The sequence below is a fragment of the Mobula hypostoma genome, chromosome 20 (genome assembly GCF_963921235.1).
Source record: "Mobula hypostoma chromosome 20, sMobHyp1.1, whole genome shotgun sequence".
NCBI classification, from domain to species: domain Eukaryota; kingdom Metazoa; phylum Chordata; class Chondrichthyes; order Myliobatiformes; family Myliobatidae; genus Mobula; species Mobula hypostoma.
Window position 1 is genome coordinate 19,709,061 of NC_086116.1, and position 17,494 is coordinate 19,726,554.

General features: G+C 39.4%; 1 protein-coding gene across 2 annotated transcripts in view; it reads left to right on the forward strand.

Annotated features, from left to right (window-relative positions):
- Positions 1 to 17,494, forward strand: part of LOC134359364 (regulator of DNA class I crossover intermediates 1-like) — a 72,296-nt gene that overhangs the window by 51,891 nt on the left and 2,911 nt on the right. For both annotated transcript variants that reach the window (XM_063072501.1, XM_063072500.1), the window contains exons 8-9: positions 2,078 to 2,604; positions 4,755 to 4,840. In XM_063072501.1, the coding sequence (XP_062928571.1) occupies positions 2,078 to 2,604; positions 4,755 to 4,840 (613 nt within the window). The remainder of the gene's footprint in view (positions 1 to 2,077; positions 2,605 to 4,754; positions 4,841 to 17,494) is intronic.

The window sequence follows — 17,494 nt, forward strand, 5'->3', positions numbered from 1 at the left end:
CAAGTCGAAGAAAATATGTTTGATTCTTTATTACAAAACCAGCAAAGGTGAGCAATTTTAAAAAATCTAATGAAACTCAAATTAGCAATATAAGCAGAATTACACAAAGGAAGGATAATAGCATTCCAATTAGCGTAACTAAGCGATCTTGGTGGTCAGCATAAAAATATCACCCCGGCTCTAATGAGAGTAGACTGACCCAAGACATAACGTTAATACATAACTATACTCATTTATTTCAACCATACCCCAACCCATGTGACAAATTACCCATAATAAATATGCAACACAAAATACACTACAGATAGGCATAAAATAAATATATGGCTTCTTCAGATATTTTTCAGACTGTTTAAAAAGTTTGATATGCTAATAATCAATGTAATGCTTTGGTTAAGATCTCCACTGCTATGCTGGGAGGTAGTTTATATCAGTAATTTTCTGTAAAAGCAGCGTGTTTTGGCTTTGGCTAAGATAAGGACCCATGTTGTCCAGCTTAGGAATGTGAGTCAGCCAATTAGGACTGTGGGATGTGAGAGAAGGTTCTATAGAGCTGTGGGGAAGAGTTTTTGGAGGGACAGTAGTCTGGTTCGGGGTCTTTTTGGTGGGCGCTGTGGAGTGGGGCATAAGGGAAGATACCACAGAGTGGCATTGGAAGGAGAGTCCCTGTTGCAAGAAGTGCTCTGTGCAAATGAGTGGCTCCAAGAAGGAAAGGCATATACTCCTGAGAGAGAGCCAGTTTGTTCAAGATGGACTCCGAGGGAAGTTCAGAATGTGGCGGGTGCTTCCGTGCAGACTATGGGTCTAGCGTGTGAGTAGGAGATACACCCCTGAATACTCCAGTAAGAACTCCAATGGTCATGTACACATTGGGCTGGTTTAATGGTAATGGGCCATTTTTTCATATTAACTATTTGATAAAGCTGAAATTGGTAAATATACTTCCTTTATAATTTTATGCGGTGTATTTCTTGCCAACTGATAATTGTATATAGATGGTATTTACACAGCATTTGCTCAGATTGAAGTTCCTTTAATTGGAACATGACGACATTCCTGTTTGGTTGAACCACAAATCAAACGGATTCTGGACATATGTTGTTGATGAAAGTGGCTTTCTCACCACTGGGTCATGTGGCTGTTAATAGAGTTAGCTAACAAGTTGAGTTTGTATATGAGCCCTGGTAAGAGGGTTTCATCAACAAAAATACTTTCTGGATGAAACCACACTGGAAAGGCCCACCTTTCAAGAAAGATTGAAGCCCTGTGCTCTTCTCAGTCAAAAAGGTTAAATGATCTACTATTTAAATGTATGCAATAGTTTGATAGGTTGAATGACCAGTTTGTATTTGAGAATTTTTTTTTCATTTCATTGCCAAGCATCATGTCACCTGCTTTAACCTTATTACCATTTCCTTTTTCTTTCACATGTATACTTCATAACCCTTTAAGTACATCAGTGCAGATTGCCTCAACTGATCTCCATGGTAGAAACAGTTAAAATTGAATTTTCAGAAATGTGCTTGAACCTGGAATTAAATATCAGTGGCTGGATTTCTGTTTCAAAATGTTACGAAGACATCAATGACTCCAATATATAGTAATAAAAAACTATTTTTGAAACTTGTCTATTGTGAATCAGAGAATGATGTAGCACAAAAGGAGCAAATTAGGCCTTTTATGCTGGTGTTGTTTTTCTGTCTAAGTTTATCATTTATTTCCATTCCACTGCTTTTTCCATTTAACAAAAATTTTCCACCTCTGTGTCAATCTGCTTAATTTTCTAAAGTGCAACGCAAAACAGTTCCCTTCTGATCTTGTCATTTGTTCTGCCGCTAAACCAAAACAATATTTGCTTTTTATTTATGTATTTGATTCAATTTATTTATGTATTTGATTTATGTATTCAGTACTGAAAATATTTTCCATTGAAATCGCAGATTTTTGGCTAAGTATGGAACTGCTGTTATTTGATGATGATTATGAAATGAAAGAAAATCTGAATAATCAGTAATGGTTTTAATTATTTAAGACAGCATAATTTTAATGCAATTAATATTTTAACCATTTTTTTAAGGTTGTTGCAAAATTCCTTAATGGAGAACTCAAGTCATCATTCAAGTAATTGTGGAAAGTATGTTTCTTTTTCAATGCAAGATGCATTTCCTTCATCACAGAACATCACGACTGAAATCGCAACTACTGTTCAGAATCTGACTTCTTACGGCAGAGATGTCCCACCAACTCAATGTTACAACTTGGAAGGAATTCAACCTGTAGCCAACTTTTTATGTCAGGAGATTATGCCTAATCCTTATGCACTTATTGATAATGATTTTAATATAAATGTTCCTTATAATAGAAGTGATATGTACAGAACTTCAGATGGAAATGATAAAGTTCTTGCTGAAGATGCAGAAAGTGAATATATTTTCACAGAACCAAAACCCAACTCATTTAAAGAGTCAGTTGAAAAAGATTTTGATGGAAATAATTCCCTTAATAAACAGTATTTGGAAAGTAGCTCAGAAGAGTTCAGAATTCAGAAAGACATTGCCTTAGGACCTGAGGAAGCTTGGAGATGTTTAGACTACAGAAGAAAAGGTGGGCATTGTGAAACAACATTTTGTATACAGTTTCTTTTTGTTGAAGATCACTTGATCTACATGCAGACCCTGATACTTTTTGTTCTTGGAAAGATGAAGAGGAATTACTCTGTGTTTTGTACTTGATAAGCAATAATTATGGATTGCTGTTTTTACAGAGAGCACATTTCCTGGCTCATTTACAGTAGCTAATGAGTGTAGAGCACAAGAGTGTCTCGTAAATCAAACAGTAATTAAGTTGTAGAGACCAAAAAACAAAGCTATTTTTATAAATATTCAGTGTTCAAAAATATAAAAACTCTGCTACAAAAAAACACATTTTTTCCAAGTAAAAACTTCGAGTGAAAGACAAGCCATGCAGCATGGAAACAGGTCCATTGATCCAATCCAATTTCTGCCCTTATCACCCCCAGCAATCCTACAATGAACTGATCAGTTAACCTACCAGTCAGCAAATCTTTGGCCCAAGAGAGGCAAACTTCATACAGAGCATCTTGAGTCAGATTCAAAGCCAGGTGACTAGAGCTATGATACAGCAGCACAGACTGCTGTGTCGTTGTCATGTCCCCAGTGTGCTACAAATTTTATGACACTTTTTAAAAGTTGGCATGAGCAGCTGGTAAGGTCAGTATAGGGTATGGTGAAGCTTTTAAGTGCACCTGAGAAATAATTTTACAGTTGTCATTAGTTTCAGAATATTATGTAGTGGATTTCAGTTAATTGGGACAGTTGCTTATTTTGACAACTCTGAAAGAACAAAAACTAACTGAGAAAATAGCTGGGATTTACTTTGTTTATTTGGGGAACTATTCCACTTAATTGGGATAGGAGACTTGCCAAGCAGTTTCAAAATAGCATCAGTTGTGTGCACTTATGTGGCCCTTAAACATTACACTATGCTTAGATCAAACACTTTTTAAGTAGCATCAGTTGTGTGTGCTTGTGTTCAAAAAGCAATGATTTTGGCACTGACAGTTGGTGAGAAAAGCAGTAGCACAATTCAGAACTGTTTTACTCACTATAGTTTCAAACATTCAGACTTCAACATGCTAGAAATGGCCCAGAGTGAAAATGAAATTATTTCACCACTTCAACGAGCTAGGAACTTATGAAGAATTTGAAGGTATCAACAATCATCTTGAATGTTATAATTAAAATGAGGATTTGGAGGATGCATTTGTTGAAGCTTTTTTATGAAGGCTGTCCGTGATCTGAATTGGGTTTCTGTGCTGATTTTGTTCATTTGGTGGTTGTCTGTCATATCCAACGATGACAGAAAACCTGTGTGGGAGAGATTTTAAAGTGGGAAAAATTTTACACTGGGGTATATCCACTCTCTTGATTTTGTAAGTCCGGGTCCAGAACTGGGTTTTCCTTGGCAGCAGTGAATATCCCTGACTTTTGTGCCTGAACTACTGCCCTTTGCTCTCCACAGTGTTGCAGAACTGGCTCTCTGGCTGTTGGATCTCACTGTAGATTTTGTCCACCCAGTCCACTGGAGTTGACTTTGTGTGCTTGGTTGGGTATCTCCCTATGTCACCAGGATATGAGGCCTGCTGGCTACACTTACCTGGTTTAGCCTTCCTGTTAAAGTGGGTGGTACTGGAGTGTGACTGCTGTCACAGGTGAAACATGGCTTAAAGCCACAGGTAAGAGCAAGTGTCTGGTGGGGTCCAAAGGAGAGTGAGCTGCCCTAGATTAGACATGACCAGCCCCTTCACTAGAGGTGCTACCCTTCTTTAGACATCCTCTACACCCCTTTGTTCATCTACTGTCAATCTCAAAAAATGTTCGGCAATGGCCCTGAATTAAGTAGCATAGTGTCCCAGATAAATGAAAGGAATTTCTGCTATTTTCTTGATTTATTTATGTTCTCCAAGAGTTGTCCCAGAATATTAGTTTCCTCAATTAATTGATGGCCCAATTAACCAAAGTCTGCTGTATTTTGTAATTAGATACTATTTACACAAGGAAGTGCATCTGGAATGTGGATATTTGTGATTGGTATCTAGGATGAATGGCCTTTTCATGTCTTTTTAAAATAAAGTAGTGATTAATAATAATTACGGCTTTTGAAATGAACAATTCTTGTTGATTAATTGAAATAAAACTAGTTCTTCACTAATCAACTGAATATATCTTTTGTAGAGCTCAATAATTCACCTGGAAGCAGTCAATCTCCCAGCTATTCGCCAAAAGAAACAGAAAGTTGTTGCAGTGTATTTTCTGATGTGGTGAGTGTGTATCAATATTATCTGTCACTGTTATGACATGAACATTACATAGTTACAACATTACATTGGATGAAACACAATTATAGCTAGCTGAGGGTTCTGAAAAGAAGCAATGGCTAAGTACAGTGCATTTCACTGAGAGATACTTTTGAAAGGACCCAACAGCAATTATAACATTAGATGTAGGAATTAGCCATTCATCTTTCATGCATGTTCCACAAGATTGTATTTGATCTTTTACCTCAGTGCCATTCTCCTACCTTAATCCATAAAGTTTGATTTCCTCAATATATAAATTTCTATTCTGAAGTGGAAAAAAAATCAATGTTGAACTAATATTGAGGTGGAAAATTTCTTGTAAACTTTATTCAGAAAGGCTTGCTGCTTTTTCTTAGACTGACATTGGGTTCTAGACACTCCAGCCAGTGAAGCTTAAACTTTGCATAAACTCTTTCACATCAGTTAAGAATGCTGTACATTTCAGAAAAATCACCTGGACTATTGTTTCCATTCCTCTTTGCGTACTGGGTATGATGTTAACTTTCAATCATTAGTGTGCGAGGCCAGCTACCCTATCTGAACATTAATGCATCTCAAATTCTTCCCATTTTAAAGTAATTTTTTTATTGAGATGGATGATTGCTCACTTGCCATATTCTTGCCTATTCATATAGTCTACCAAACCCCTCCTGAACCCTTTCTTTATGCTTCTAAAAGCCTACAATGCTATGAATCAGCAAATTCAGATATTATGTTAAATATCCTCATTTTAAACCATTGGTAAACAGTTGAAATCAGAAGTTTACATACACCTTAGCCAAATACATTTAAACTCAGTTTTTCACAATTCCTGACATTTAATCCTAGAAAACATTCCCTGTCTTAGGTCAGTTAGGATCACTACTTTATTTTAAGAATGTGATATGTCAGAATAGAGAGAATGATTTATTTCAGCTTTTATTTCTTTCATCAGTTTCCCAGTGGGTCAGAAGTTTACATATACTTAGTATTTGGTAGCATTGCCTTTACGTTGTTTAACTTGGGTCAAACCCTTTGGGCAACCTTCCACAAGCTTCTCACAATAAGTTGCTAGAATTTTGTTCCATTCTTCCAGACAGAACTGGTGTAACTGAGTCAGGTTTGTAGGCCTCCTTGCTCACACACGTGTTTTCAGTTCTGTCCACAAATTTTCTATCGGATTGAGGTCAGAAAATGATGTCAAGTCTGGTTCATCTTTGAGAGCAATTTCTAGATGCCTGAAGATACCACATTCATCTGTACAAACAATAGTACGCAAGTATAAACACCATGGGACCACGCAGCCGTCATACCGCTCAGGAAGGAGATGTATTCTGACTCCTAGGGATGAACGTACTTTGGCGCGAAAAGTGCAAATCAATCCCAAAACAACAGCAAAGGACCTTGTGAAGATGCTGGAGGAAACAGGTAGACAAGTATCTACATCCACAGTAAAACAAGTTCTATATTGACATAACCTGAAAGGCTGCTCAGCAAGGAAGAAGCCACTGCTCCAAAACCACCATTTAAAAAAAGCCAGACTACAGTTTGCAAGTGCACATGGGGACAAAGATCTTACTTTTTGGAGAAATGTCCTCTGGTTTGATGAAACAAAAATTGAATTGTTTGGCCATAATGACCATCGTTATGTTCGGAGGGAAAAAGGTGAGGCTTGCAAGCTAAAGAACACCATCCCAACCGTGAATCATGGGGGTGGCAGCATCATGTTTTGGGAGTGCTTTGCTGCAGGAAGGACTGGTGCACTTCACAAAATAGATGGCATCATGAGGAAGGAAAATTATGTGGATATATTGAAGCAACATCTCAAGATATCAGCCAGGAAGTTAAAGCTCGGTTGCAAATGGGTCTTCCAAATGGGCAATGACCCCAAGCATACCTGCAAAGTTGTGGCAAAATTGCTTAAGGACAACAGTCAAGGTATTGGGCTGGCCATCACAAAGCCCTGACCTCAATCCGATAGAAAATTTGTGGGCAGAACTGAAAAAGCGTGTGTGAGCAAGGAGGCCTACAAACCTGACTCAGTTACACCAGTTCAGTCTGGAGGAATGGAACAAAATTCCAGCAACTTACTGTGAGAAGCTTGTGGAAGGCTACTCAAAATGTCTGACCCAAGTTAAACAATTTAAAGGCAATGCTACCAAGTACTAACAAAGTGTATGCACACTTCTGACCCACTGGGAAAGTGATGAAAGAAATAAAAGCTGAGATAAATCATTCTCTCTACTATTATTCTGACATTTCACATTCTTAAAATAAGTAGTGATCCTAACTGACCTAAGACAGGGAATATTTTCTAGGATTAAATGTCAGGAATTGTGAAAAACTGAGTTTAAATGTATTTGGCCAAGGTGTATGTAAACTTCTGATTTCAACTGTATATTCCATACAGGCAGAGCATTGCTGGTCACAGCTTTCCAGCCTGAAAATGCCCAATTCTTTGTCCATTGTTTTGTTAACTGAATACTGTGCATCTAATTTGAGTGGCACTTTATCAGAGATCCCTTTTAAAGTCTAAATGTATACGTACTTGGTTCACCCTGTCTGTTTTGCTCGCTACATCCTCAAAAATACCGAGCTTGTGTATCAGACATGATTTCCCTTTCATAGGTTTGTCAGTAATGTCCATTTGTACTGTTACCACTTCCTTAATGTAGACTTCATCATTTTCCAGAAACATCCAACTAAATACTTTACTGATCTATACTTTCTCCATTCCCTAAATAATAAGTATACATTTGCTATTTTACAGTCTGTGGAAATGTTCTGAAATCTGAGGCATTTTGGAAAATGCATTTCCTATCCCATAACTTCGTGTTACAATTCATCTTGTTCTAGAGATTTCAGATTCGATGGGCCGAATGGTGTAATGCTGCTGCCATGTCTGTCTTACTGCTTTTTGCACCCATTAATTTTTCCCTATATAAATCTTACATTTATCATTATTAATGATTTGCATAAGGAAATCAAGTATAATATATTTTCAGTTTTGGGTGATACTTCTTTGGGTCATTTCTTTGACCTCTTCTGTTTTCCTTGCATTTTTCAATTTCTTTGGCATTCCATTATTCCCCAATATAATTACTCCTGTTTCAGCCTGAAATGGATCCACAGTAACCTTTTCCCCACATACTTTTATAGTCTACTTATTGCTAGACTATTTTCATATTCTATTTACCCTTTTTAGTGCTGCTTTGCTAAGTTTTGAAGTGTTGCCAATCCTCAGGTTTAGTGTTTTTTTTTGCCAATATTGGAAGTCTTATCCTTTTGCTTGGTACCCATTTTAACATCTGTTGAAAATCCATAACTTGACACTCTTGCAGTGTTTACCTTAAAAGAAGAAATATTTCTTGGAAATGATGTAATGAAACTTTAAATGGTGGCTATTGCTTGTTTATCAGTGTACCTTTTAACATAGTGTTTTTTCAATGTATGGTATAATTTTAATATTTACGTTTTGTGTTACCTCTATGTGCCTGTGAAACTGCTGCATGTTTTTCATTGCACTGGATCTCACCATCCCCGTGCACATGACAATAAGTACAAGAGAGCTTTGCAGGCATTTGGCCATTGCAGAGGCCCTATCAATGACGGCAGCAGAGCACTGTAAACTAAATAAAAGTACAGGAGGGACAAGCAGGACAGCCGTTGTCAGGAGTAGGCTAGTGGCCAGAGTAGAATCATCAGGCTTTGGCTCAAAGGAGACTTCTGCTCAGAAGAGGCATTGGCTCTGGGTAAGCTTCTGTCAAGGTTTCTTTTTTTTCTCTTTCTGTACCTGGTATAGTAAATGGCTGTTGTGTGTTCTTCATGCTGGATGTTGGAGTCCTGGGAGAGTGAGGAGATGATTGATCAGAGTTACAGGGAAGTAGTCACCCGAAGTTGCAGGAGGTGAGTAGCTGGGGACTGTCAGGAGGAATGGAAATGTAAATGGGTAGTTGGAGCACAGCATACCTGTGGCCATTCCCCTCAAGAATTCAGTATACTGCTTTGGATATTTTTGTGGGGGATGATCTCCTGGGAGGATGCCACAGCGACCGGGTCTCAGGCATTGAGCATGGGCCATGGTGAAGAAGGAAGAGGGAGAGAAGAAGGGAGTGGTAGTGACAGGATGATTTGGCAGATAAATATGTGGCTGAGAAGCTGATGCAGGGGACAAAGCTTCAGGTTCCTGAATCATTGGGATATCCTCTGGGAGATCTTTTGTTCAAAAGTGACAGGTTGCACCTGAAACCAAGGGGGATCAATATTCTCATGGGCAGGTTTGTTAGAGCTGCTGGAGAGTGTTTAAACTAATTTGGCAGGGGGATCGGAACCAGAGTGATGGGTCTCAGGATAGGACGGATGGTAAAAAAGTAAGACTGCGTGCAGTCATACTGTCTGGAGGGACAGGCAGGCGATGGTACATAGTCGCAGCCAACAGGGTGAGTATCAGTACCTTAGGGATGCATAATCAAAAAGGGTAGCAAATACAGTACTCAAGGTGTTGTATTTCAATGCACTGAGTATAAGAAATAAGGTGGATGATCTTGTTGCACTATTACAGATTGTCAGGTCATGTTGTGGCCATCACTGATTCATGGCTGAAGGACGGTTGTATTTGAGAGCTGAATGTCCAAGGTTACAAGTAGTATCAGAGGGATAGGAAAGTAGGCAGAGGGGATGTCGTGGCTCTACTGGTAAAGAATGGCATAAAATCGAAGAAAGATGTGACATAAGATTGGAAGATGTTGAATCCTTGTGAGTTGAGTTAAGAAACTGCAAGAGTAAAAGGACCCTGATGGCAGTTATATACAGGCCCCTCAACGGTGGCTGTGAGGTGGACCACAGATTACAACAGGAAATAGAAAAGACGTGTCAAAAGGGCAATGTTTCATAGACATGGGAGACTTTAATATGCAGGTTGATTGGGAAAATTAGGTTTGTAGGGTCTCAAGAGAGTGAAATTGTTGAATGCCTAAGAGATGGCTTTTTAGAGCAGTTTGTCATTGTGCCTACTAGGGGATTAGCTACACTGGATTGGGTGTTATGTAATGAACCGGAGGCAATTAGGGAGCTTAAGGTAAAAGAACCCTTAGGAGACAGTGATCACAATATAACTGAGTTCAGCTTGAAATTTGATAGGAAGTTAAGTCTGATGTAGCAGTATTTCAGTGGAGTAAGGGAAATTACAGTGGTTTGAGAGAGGAGTTGGCCAAAGTAAATTGGAAGGAGCTGCTGGCAGGGATGTCAGCGGAGCAGCAATGGTTTGTGTTTCTGGGAAAAACAAGGAAGGTGCAGGACATGCGTATTCCAAAAATGAAGAAATACTCATGGCAAGATAGTACAACCGTGGCTAACAAGGGAGCTCAAAGCTAATGTAAAAACAAAAGAAAGGGCAAAAATTAGTGGGAAGGTAGAGGTTTGGGAAGTTTTTGAAAACTTAGAGAGCAACTAAAGGAATCATTAGAAAAGAAAAGATAAAATATGAAAGCTAACAAATATCATCAAAGTGGATAGTAAAAGCATTTTCAAGTATGTGAGAAAATAAAAGAGAGATATGAGTGGATATAGGACCACTGGAAAATGAGGCAGGAGAAATAATAATAGTGGACAAGGAGATGGCAGATGAACTAAATGAGTATTTTGCATCAGTCTTCACTGTGCAGATAGTTATTAATGAATATGATATAGTTGGGATCACAGTGACATGGTTCCAGGGTGACCAAGGATGGGAGCTCAACATCCAGGGATATTCAATATTCAGGAGGGATAGACATGAAAGTAAAGGAGGTGGGGTGGCATTGCTGGTTAGAGAGGAGATTAACGCAATAGAAAGGAAGGACGTTAGCTGGGAGGATGTGGAATCGATATGGGTGGAGCTGCATAACACTAAGGGGCAGAAAACGCTGGTGGGAGTTGTGTACAGGCCACCTAACAGTAGTAGTGAGATTGGGGATGGCATTAAACAGGAAATTAGAAATGCGTGCAATAAAGGAACAGCAGTTATAATGGGCGACTTCAATCTACATATAGATTGGGTGAACCAAATTGGTAAGGGTGCTGAGGAAGAGGATTTCTAGGAATGTATGCGGGATAGTTTTCTGAACCAACATGTCAAGGAACCAACTAGAGAGCAGGCCATTCTGGACTGGGTATTGAGCAATGAGGAAGGGTTTGTTAGCAATCTTGTTGTGCGAGGCCCTTTGGGTAAGAGTGACTATAATATGGTGGAATTCTTCATTACGATGGAGAGTGACATAGTTAATTCATTAACAAAGGTTCTGAATTTAAAGAAGGGTAACTTTGAAGATACGAGATGTGAATTAGCTGAGATAGACTGGCAAATGATACTTACAGGGTTGACGGTGGATATGCAATGGCAAGCATTTAAAGATCGCATGGATGAACTGCAACAATTGTTCTTCCCAGTTTGACAAAAGAATAAACCAGGGAAGGTAGTGCACCCATGGCTGACAAGGGAAATTAAGGATAGTATCAATTCCAAAGAAGAAACATACAAATTAGCCAGAAAAAGCGGCACACCTGAGGACTGGGAGAAATTCAGAGTCCAGCAGAGGAGGACAAAGGGCTTAATTAGGAAAGGGAAAAAAGATTATGAGAGAAAGCTGGCAGGGAACATAAAAACTGACTGTGAAAGCTTTTATAGATATGTGAAAAGAAAAAGATTGGTTAAGACAAATGTAGGTCCCTTTCAGACAGAAACAGGTGAATTGATCATGGGGAACAAGGACATGGCAGACCAATTGAATAACTACTTTGGTTCTGTCTTCACTAAGGAGGACATAAATAATCTTCCGGAAATAGTAGGGGACTGAGGGTCTAGTGAGATAGAGGAACTGAGGGAAATACATGTTAGTAGGGAAGTGGTGTTAGGTAAATTGAAGGGATTGAAGGCAGATAAATCCCCCGGGCCAGATGGTCTGCATCCCAGAGTGCTCAAGGAAGTAGCACAAGAAATAGTGGATGCATTAGTGATAATTTTTCAAAACTCTTTAGATTCTGGACTAGTTCCTGAGGATTGGAGGATGGCTAATGTAACCCCGCTTTTTAAAAACTGGGAAATTATAGACTGGTAAGCCTGACATCGGTGGTGGGGAAAATGCTCGAGTCAGTTATCAAAGATGTGATGACAGCATGTTTGGGAAGTGGTGAAATCATCAGAAGTCAGCATGGATTTGTGAAAGCAAAATCATGTCTGACGAATCTCATAGAATTTTTTGAGGATGTAACTAGTGGCGTGGATAGGGGAGAACCAGTGGATGTGGTATATTTGGATTTTCAAAAGGCTGTTGACAAGGTCACACACAGGAGATTAGTGTGCAGATTTAAAGCACACGGTATTGGGGGTATGATATTGATGTGGATAGAGAATTGGTTGGCAGACAGGAAGCAAAGAGTGGGAATAAACGGGACCTTTTCAGAATGGCAGGCAGTGACGAGTGGGGTACCGCAAGGCTCAGTGCTGGGACCCCAGTTGTTTACAATATATATTTATGACTTAGACGAGGGAATTAAATGCAGCATCTCCAAGTTTGCGGATGACACGAAGCTGAGCGGCATTGTTAACTGAGGATGATGCAGGGTGACTTGAATAGGTTGGGTGAGTGGGCAAATTCATGGCAGATGCAATTTAATGTGGATAAATGTGAGGTTATCCACTTTGGTGGCAAGAACCGGAAAACAGATTATTATCTGAATGGTGGCCGATTAGGAAAAGGGGAGGTGCAATGAGACCTGGGTGTCATTGTATACCAGTTACTGAAAGTGGGCGTGCAGGTACAGCAGGTGGTGAAAAAGGCGAATGGTGTTCTGGCATTCATAGCAAGAGGATTCGAGTACAGGAGTAGGGAGGTACTACTGCAGTTGTACAAGGCCTTGGTGAGACCACACCTAGAGTATTGTGTGCAGTTTTGGTCCCCTAAACTGAGGAAAGATATTCTTGCCATAGAGGGAGTACAAAGAAGGTTCACCAGATTGATTCCTGGGATGGCAGGACTTTCATATGATGAAAGACTGGATCGGCTAGGCTCATACTCTCTGGAATTTAGAAGATTGATGGGGGATCTTATTGAAACGTATAAAATTCTAAAGGGATTGGACAGGCTAGATGAAGGAAGATTGTTCCTGATGTTGGGGAAGTCTAGAACGAGGGGTCACAGTTTGAGGATAAAGGGGAAGCCTTTTCGGACTGAGATGAGGAAAAACTACTTCACACAGAGAGTGGTGAATCTGTGGAATTCTCTGCCACAGGAAACAGTTGAGGCCAGTTCATTGGCTATATTTAAGAGGGAGTTAGCTATGGCCCTTGTGGCTAAAGGGATCAGGGGGTATGGAGAGAAGGCATGTACAGGGTTCTGAGTTGGATGATCAGCCATGATCAGATTGAAAGGCGGTGCAGGCTCGAAGGGCTGAATGGCCTACTGCACCTATTTTCTATGTTTCTATGTCTCTAAGACACTAGCAGTGTACCAGATGTTGTAGTGTGTGAAGCAAGAGAAGTGGATGCAGTTACCATTACAGGGAGAAGGTGCTCAAAAAGCTGAAAGACCTAAAGGTACACAAGTCACTGGACCAAATGAACTGCACCCTAGGGTTTCTAAAGAGGTAGTGATAGAGGTTGTAGTGGCAATAATCTTTCAAAAATCATTGGATTCTGGCATTATGCCAGAGGACTAGAAAATTGCAAATGTCACTCCACCTTTTAAGAAAGAAGGAGGGCAGCAGAAAAGAAATTATAGACCAGTTAGCTTGACCTCAGTGGTTGGGAAGATGTTAGTCAATTGTTAAGAACGAGGTGATGGAGTACTTGATGACACAGGACAAGATAGGACAAAGTCAGCACTGTTTCTTTAAGGGAAAATCCTGCGTGACAAACCTGTTGGAATTCTTTAAGATTACAAGTAGGATAGGTAAAAGGGATGCAGTGAATGCTGTAATTTTGGACTCACAGAGGCCTTTGACAAGGTGCTTACCAAGTTAGGAGCCTATGATATTACAGGAAACTTACTAACATGGTTAGAGGATTGGAATGAGGCAGCGAGTGGGAATAAAAGCATCCTTGTCTGGTTGGCTGCTAGTAACTAATGGTGTTCTGCAGGCCTCGGTGTTGGGACCACTCTTTTTATGCTGTATATAAATGATTTAGTTGATGAAATAAATGGCTTTGTTGCCATGTTTGCAGATGATATGAAGATTGGTGGAGGGGCAAATAGTGTTGAAGAAACAGAAGGACTTAGATTAGGAGAATGGGCAAGAAAGTGGCAAATTAAATATAATGCTAGAAAATGCATGGTCATGCACTTTGGTAGAAGAAATAAATGTGCAGACAATTTTCTAAATGGGGAGAAAATCCAAAAATCTGGGATGCAAAAGGACTTGGGAGTCCTTGTGCAGAACACCCTAAAGGTTAACTTGCAGGTTGAATCGGTGGTGAGGAAGGCAAATGTAATGTTAGCATTCATTTCAAGAGGTCTAGAATACAAGAGCAGGGATATGATGCTGAGGCTTTATAAGGCACTGGTGAGACCTCACCTTGAGTATTGTGGAGTTTTGAGCTCCTCCTCTTAAGTGCTGAGATTGGAGAGGGTCCAGAGGAGGTTCACAACGATGATTCCAAGAATGCAAGGGTTATCATACAAGGAACATTTAATGGCTCTGGATCTGTATTTGCTGGAATTTAGAAGGATAGCGGGGTTGGGGGGGGGGTGCGGAATCTCATTAAAACCTTTCAAATATTGAAAGGCCTAGACAGAGTAGATAGGAACGTAGAAAACCTACAGCACAATACAGGCTCTTTGGCCCACAATGCTATGCCAAACTTGTACTGTACTTACTGTAGAAATTACCCAGAATTACCCATAGCCCTCTAGTTTTCTAAGCGCCATGTACCAATCCAAGAGTCTCTTAATTATCTCTATTGTATTTGCTGTGAAAATGATGTTTCCCATGGTGGGAGAGTCTACGACAGGGGTAGGCAACCTTAAGCACAAATGATTTTTTAGCATGCGTTATTCATTAATTTGAGGCGAAACATAACTAGAGGTATTTAAATGGATAATTCTCATATTTCAAGTTTTTTTATGACATTTATCTGGCCCACCATGTGCTCATTAATACGCAATCTGGCCCACAGAGGCAAGGAGGTTGCCGACCCGTGGTCTAGGAGAAGAGGGCACAGCCTCAGAATAGAGAGGCGTTCATTCAAAACAGAGATGTGGAGAAATTTCTTTAGCCAGAGGGTGGTGAATCTGTGGAATTTGTTGCCACGTGCAGCTGTGGAGGCCAAGTCATTGGGTGTACTTAAGGCAAAGACCAATAGGTTCTTGGTTGGACACAACATCAAAGGTTAAGGGGAGAAAGCCGGGAAATGGGGTTGAGGAGAAGAGAAAGGATCAGGCGTGACTGAATGGTGGAGCAGACTTGATGGGCCAAAGGCCCTAATTTTGCTCCTATGTCTTATGGCCTTGACTTGCTAGTTTTACAATCTTTCATCATCAGCTAACAAATTGCTTTAATCAGATTTAAGAAACTTGTTTTAGTTAGAATTCTACACAAAGACTGAAATTGATTTGATTCTATCACATGATCTAAGTTTCCTTGAGACCCCTTTAACTACCAGATCTTTCATTAGTATTTCATTGTTACACAATATTTGATTCAGATTTGTCTGTTTATTTGTTGTTTGTCAACATATCTAAAAGGCATCTATACCCTGTGAGTTCATCTTCCATGTTAGTGCAGGGTAATTGCTTTCTTCACACAGATAACATTAAGACTATAAGACATCAGAGCCAAATTAGGCCATTTGGCCCATTGAGTGTGTTCTGCCATTCAAACATGGCTGATTTAATTTCCATTTTGATCTCATTCTACTGCCTTCTCAATGTAACCTTTGATGCCCTTACCATCAAGAACCAATTAACCTCAGTTTGAATATACTGAGTGACTTGGCCACAGCCAGCTGTGGCAGTGATTCCACAGAATCACCAAGCAATTCCTCCTCATCTCTATTCCAAAAAGACACCTTTCTAATCTGAGGCTGTGCCCTCTGTCCCAATTCTGTCCCATAAATGGAAACATCCTCTCCACATCCACTCCATCCAGGTAGCTATCTCCTACATAGCAGCAGATACTGCTTGACCACTAAGTTTGTTCAACAGTGTTGGTAGTTCCAGATTCCAGCAGCTGCAGTTTGATGATTGTCCAATCTTCCATATTATTGCTGTTTTAGTTTGCACAATTTATATGTAAATTTCCTCATGATTATTGCATCGCCCTTGTTACCTTTGCTCTTAATTTGCTTATTTTAATGTTACTATCACAAATGCTTGGATGCCGATGTCCAGTATTTTCTGCTGCTTGCTCTTTAATATTTCTCAGCTCTAACCAAAACGATTCCATTATCTTCTCAGATTGATCTTATTCTTGAATAACAGAGCTGCCCCATGAAATATTTAATCTTGCCTGTTTCTTCTAAAAAAAATATTTTAAACTTAATTGAACATCTTGTTTGTTTTATCGACTACACAAAAGCACAATAAATTATTTTAAATATTACAGAAAACTCTAGATCTAGATTCGGAAGACCTCCGCCTAATCAGAAATCTGTACTGGGAACAAACTGCCGCTGTAAGAATAGATGGAGAAGTGAGTCAATTTACAAAAATCAAGAGAGGCAATAGACAAGGGTGTGTTTTCTCCCCTGATTTATTTAATGTGTACAGTGAAACAATATTACAAAAAACAAGAGACATCTTGGGAATCAAAGTTGGTGGTAAAAACATCAATAATTTCAGATATGCAGATGACACTGTGTTAGTTGCAAGTACAGAGGAAGAACTACAAAACTTAATTGATATAGTTGTTGAAGAAAGTGCAAAAATGGGTCTATCTATTAATTGCAAGAAGACAGAATGTATGGTGATATCCAAAAAGAAGGAGAATCCTATCTGCAGGCTGATAATAAACAGGGAAGACATAAAACAAGTACAGAACTTTTGCTACTAAGAAAGCTGGGTGACATCAGATGGCAGGTGTGACATGGACATCAAAAGAAGAATACGGATGGCAAAAGACACGTTTACAAGAATGAAGAGTATACTGACCAATACTAAACTAGGCATGACAACCAGCCTCAGAGTACTGAAATGTTATGTTTATCCAGTTATGTTATATGGCTCAGAATATTGGACAATATCTAGTAACACGAGGAAATCAATTGAAGCAGCAGAGTTGTGGTTTTTGAGGAGGATGCAAAGAATATCATGGATGAATCGAATATCTAATGAGGATGTCATGAACAGAGCAAACACATAAAGAGAGATAATGTATGAGATCATGAAAAGACAACGTAACTTCATTGGACATGTGATTAGGAAAGAGGAGTTAGAATGCACAGTATTTATGGGAAAGATTGAAGGGAAGAAAGCAAGAGGAAGACAAAGACAAATGATGATGGAGACAGCAGCCAGAGAACCAATGAATTGATCCACTTGACCCGAAACAGGAGTGTGTGGGCCATGGCAGTCAAAGCTCAAACTGGGCTCGGCACCTGATGATGATGATGAACACCTTGATCACTATTTTATTTAATATAAAAATTATTAGTTTAAATATTAC